The sequence below is a fragment of the Lactuca saligna genome, chromosome 4 (assembly GCF_052625555.1).
Source record: "Lactuca saligna cultivar CGN05327 chromosome 4, ASM5262555v1, whole genome shotgun sequence".
In the NCBI taxonomy this organism is placed as follows: Eukaryota; Viridiplantae; Streptophyta; class Magnoliopsida; order Asterales; family Asteraceae; genus Lactuca; species Lactuca saligna.
This window is the reverse complement of record NC_136420.1, coordinates 185,039,477-185,044,142: the sequence shown is the minus strand read 5'-3', so window position 1 is coordinate 185,044,142 and position 4,666 is coordinate 185,039,477. Positions and strand designations below refer to the sequence as shown.

The 4,666-nt window shown below is 35.7% G+C and overlaps 1 protein-coding gene across 1 annotated transcript; it reads right to left on the bottom strand.

Annotated features, from left to right (window-relative positions):
- Positions 1-1,012: 1,012 nt before the first annotated feature.
- Positions 1,013-3,213, bottom strand: LOC145040381 (uncharacterized). The gene is made up of 4 exons (XM_078988317.1): positions 3,065-3,213; positions 2,608-2,666; positions 1,788-1,918; positions 1,013-1,220 (listed from the first exon to the last, which is right to left on the bottom strand). The coding sequence occupies exons 1-4, from the start codon at positions 3,211-3,213 to the stop codon at positions 1,020-1,022; spliced, it is 540 nt and encodes a 179-aa protein (XP_078844443.1). The 3' UTR covers positions 1,013-1,019.
- Between the last annotated feature and the right edge of the window lie 1,453 nt (positions 3,214-4,666).

Genomic DNA, 4,666 nt, shown 5'->3' with positions numbered 1-4,666 from the left:
ATGTAGAATATCTCCAAGTGCTATTCTAAGGGCATTTCAGTTAAAACAAATCTCCGCATACCCTGCAGCACAGGCTATCCGCCCCCAATTTGGATCCCTACCATAAATTACCACCTGATAAAACATACCATAAAAAATCATCATTATATCATTGGAAACAGTTATTTCACCTTCAAATAACAACATATTAACCATCATGCCTTGGTAAGTGAAGAAGATGCCACTAAACGTGCAATCTTTACTGTTTCACTTTCACTCCATGCACCACTCACTGTCACCTGCATAATTTCCCATTTCCATAAATATCCTTCTGCCCCCCCAAAAAAAAAAAAAACAAACAGACCTCTATCACACATGTTTCCCCTTCTCCATCCCATGCTATATAGATAGCAGATTGACTGTATAATTCATTGAAAGGAATCTCATTCCCAACAACTGGTACTCCAGTTCTTGATGTGTCTTCTACTAATCCATACTGCAACAAAACAAGATTATTCATGACAAAAATATCAAATTTCATAAATAGTATACAATGATTTTATTATATTGGGAAAAAGATTACATAAACTAACTGATCAGAATAATGCCAAGGTTGCAAATTGCTTTGCGGAAGTCAAATTGCAACTGTATTGTTGCACGAAACTTCATAGGTGGTTATAAATGTGGTTAATAACAATCCATTCATGGTGAAAAATTATAAGAAAAAAGGTGAAGTTTTTATAATATTTGTTTACCTTACTGATTGCACTTCTTACTACAGTCTGTTTTTCATGGCTAGGAACAATTGCACTTAATTCCTTTGACACCCATTATTGATGTTAATCAATGTACATAAATAAAACATATAAAATGTTTAGGAGTATATTAGAAAGTTTTAAATGAAGCACCTGTAATGCAAGTCCCCAGTTGTTAAGGGTTTGAATTTAATTTCATCACAAAGTCATAAACAAGAAGCAGAGAATTTACAAATGAAATAGAGCTACTTATCTTTTTTTTTTTAAAGCTACCTGTTGACTGTTCTAGTTTAGTTTGACAGCTATTTCATAATTCTTTGTTGCTTGTTTCCATAGTTCTTTAGCTTCCTTTGTGCGTCCATGGAGTTTGGCTCTATCAGATATGGCAATAGCCCAGTTATAATAAGCATGTAGTTGCCCCTTCACAACAACCTGTACCATCTTTCGCCAGATGTCAGTATCTACACGAGCATCGGTTGTTATAACCTGAAAATTGACAATTTTTTTGAATCAATTAAATTTTTTTTACAAAACATTTTGTAGTAATAAATTAATAATATAACAATATTAGTACATACACCAAGAAGTGTTTCCATGTTTGGGTAATAAATGAAATAAAAAGCTATATGAGCAACCACAGCTGAACACATCCCATGATGGAATCCGAGATTCCAATTCCTTTGGATTCATTTGGAATTCATAAACCAAACATGTCCCAGAATGGAATTCAGATTGGTTTGTAAACTTATTCAAGAAACCAGAAAGTAAAAAAAGATGTGTTTGTGAGGACAATTTAGTCATTTAATGAAAAAAATATGGAATTCAATTCTTAGCACCCATTTCCAGTAATGGAATTCAAGATCCAATTCCTTTATATTCCATTGGAATCCATGAACCAAACACGCCCTAAGATCATCTTAAACGATAAATTTCAAGACATGTTTGTTTTTGGGGACAAAAAAATTTTAAAAAAAGTATAATATTGTAATAGGAAGAAATGTAGGGAAAGATGCTATAATAAACAAATCAATAAAAGTATTATGTTTGAAATACCTTAGACTTATACCCAAACTCCACAGGGTAATTTTCCTCTTGAAAGATCTCAAGAAATCGTTGCTTGACTTCCAACTTCTTGTCCACAGAAGAGACCACACTCTGACAACAAGTGCTTCTGCTTAAGGAACCTGATAATAAAGAAAATATAAGATGCATACTTTATTGTTCATTCACAATGTATGGTATGGAGTTGTCTTTTCTTTTTTTAGGGGGGATTATAACATCACCTCATCATAAGTTTTCCCACATAACCTTGTGCACTCTAGTCTCTCCTACTTCAGCTTTCAAAACAACATGCTCTCTATGTGATCACTAAGTATGGTTTGAGGTAAATCTTTTGCTCCAAGTACAAAACTCTGTGGTAGAGGTATCTGCTCTCCTCTTTCAACTTCTTCCATATAACAATTTTTACAAGTATAATCTGTTTGCACCCCATCATTTCTTCGACCATTAAATAGCGCACATATTTATGCTGCCACGCTTCACACCTGTCACATTGAACCCACTGTAGTGCACAACCCCACAAGAAATTAGAATATAGATATATACTTAGAACATAGCATTTCTCTTGATGCGAGCACCACAAGGTGTACAATATATAGGTGGGGGTTCAAAACTCAGCTTTTCAAATGCACATAGTTCACACGAGTTCTCACTCATCGAGTGTTCCAGAGCTTGATTCTTTTCTACTTTTGTTGTGCTCTGTATAAAATGAGAGATTCAAAAAAAAACACAAAACAAGCACAACTCCATAAAGTAAAATGCAGATTCTGACCTGGCCAACCCACTACTTGAGACCTGTTATATGCTCACGAACCTGCCTGAGACCTGAGACCTATTATATGCTCACGACCTGTTATATGGTGTATTAGATATCTGAAAATTAATAAAAAATGATTAACAGATAATGAAATGAAATCAATCATAAAAGTTGAAATAAAGAAAATATGTTATAAAATTGACCTTCATTTGCATGTGTTATAAAACTGACCTTCATTCTTGTTAGTTCTTCCACACACTGCATTAGAAATCCACACTCTAGTACCTATTCAACCATTTGTGCATGGATGAGAAGGGGTGGGGGATAGATAAATTTGTTTCAACTTGAAATGAGAGGTGTATACATGTAAAAAAATCTCTTTTGTGTGTTTGTAAGAAAACTCTTTCAAGTTACAAGTTTCAACCCATACTGTGAGTACATAAGTAGTATAATACCTTAAATTCCCTTAAAGTTGCTATGTAGCGTGATGTACAACATCATATGGTTCACTAACCCCTTTTCCAGATTCCCAACCCAATAATCATAGTCGAATCCAGAGGTAGAATAGTCTTCTAGGGAGCAATCGGAGCCTGAGTCAGACATTGAAGCAAACGCCTCACGGGCGTCAAAAAATTCATCTTCGTTATCACTGTAACTACCCATCTTCGATTCCTAAAATTTCACCTTGTGAAAACCTAACCGACATATGTCATTGAATTAATATAATTTAGCACGGAAGATTGTATCTTGAATAAATGGAATTTTGGTTTAGAAAAAGGTGAAACATCTGAACCCTAACGCACCTAAGAAATCAAACAAGAAGAATTAAAATAAGGGAGAAGGAACAAAGCATACCTGAGATGCTTAGAGAGTAGAAGTGAGGACCGTGGAATGATGAGGAAATTGCCATTGAAACCTGCATAGTTTTTCAGTTAGGGTTTTCACAGGAGAAGATGAGAAGATCCAAAATCGAAATCAAAGCTATGAATAGAGGAGAGATTAAAGAAATAGAAGAGCAAAAATATTAGGAAGAGAGAATAAACATAGCATATCTTAGTCGGGCTAGGGTGTGGAAATTTGAGTAGTCTCTGACGAGGTCACATGAGCCCGAGGTCGCCGGAGGAAAATACCCCTAAGGTCGTTGAAGGAGAAGTGAGCAAAGATGTTGCCGACAAGGTGAGGCGAGATCATCGATCGATTGTTGTAGAGGCCAGAGAGCACCAAGTGTTTTCGTTCTTGAAAAAAAATCCCTAGTCCATGTGATTTTGTGGAATTTAGTAGTATTATCCTTGCTTGTCTTCTTCTTTTCTTCTTAAATCTTAATAACAATCTTTATGAAATCGCAGGTTGGCTTTTTAGGTTAGAGGGAGGGAGGGAGAGAGAGAGAGAGAGAGAGAGAGGGGAAGACGAAGAGGAGCGGGTTTTAATTTTTCACATGGAATAGGCGGGGTTTTAATTTTTGGGGATTTCATTTCCCCCGTTCAAGAACGTGCGTTTTGAGTAAAACATAAAGCGACATTCACAGAGGGCGCACATTTTAGATAAAGTGCCCTCCGTGTTTTTATTTTTTTACATGAGACACTAATCTAAGGGCACGCAATAATGCATGACATAAATCCTTAAATTTTTTGAAGAGACGACACTTTTTTAATATCACTCCCTTTTGCGTAACATAAATCATTGAGTGTGGTGGTTTGCGTGTCGTTAAAGGGTCTTTTCTTGTAGTGCACATCCACCGCTTCTCCTCTATGCCATAATGATCTAGATATTCTTTACGGGGATGATTAGGATGTGTTTTAGACTTTCATTTTTAGTCCATTCACTGTCCATCAAGAAAGTGATAGTGACGAAGATTCAAGGACAAAAGGACAGTTTAAACCTTTGAATGAGAAGTTGGACAAGATTTTGAAGTCTACAAAATCTTCCACAAATTATGAGTACATGTTATAGTCTCATCAGACCACTATGGAAATGCTAACCAAAGAGATTGTGAAGGTACATGTTGCCTCAACCAATACTATTAGAGCATTTGAGAAACCCCTTGTTGAAACGACCGAAAAAGACGAAAAACTACATGCTAAAGTCAAACAATTTATGGCTGATTTATGAAGCTCAG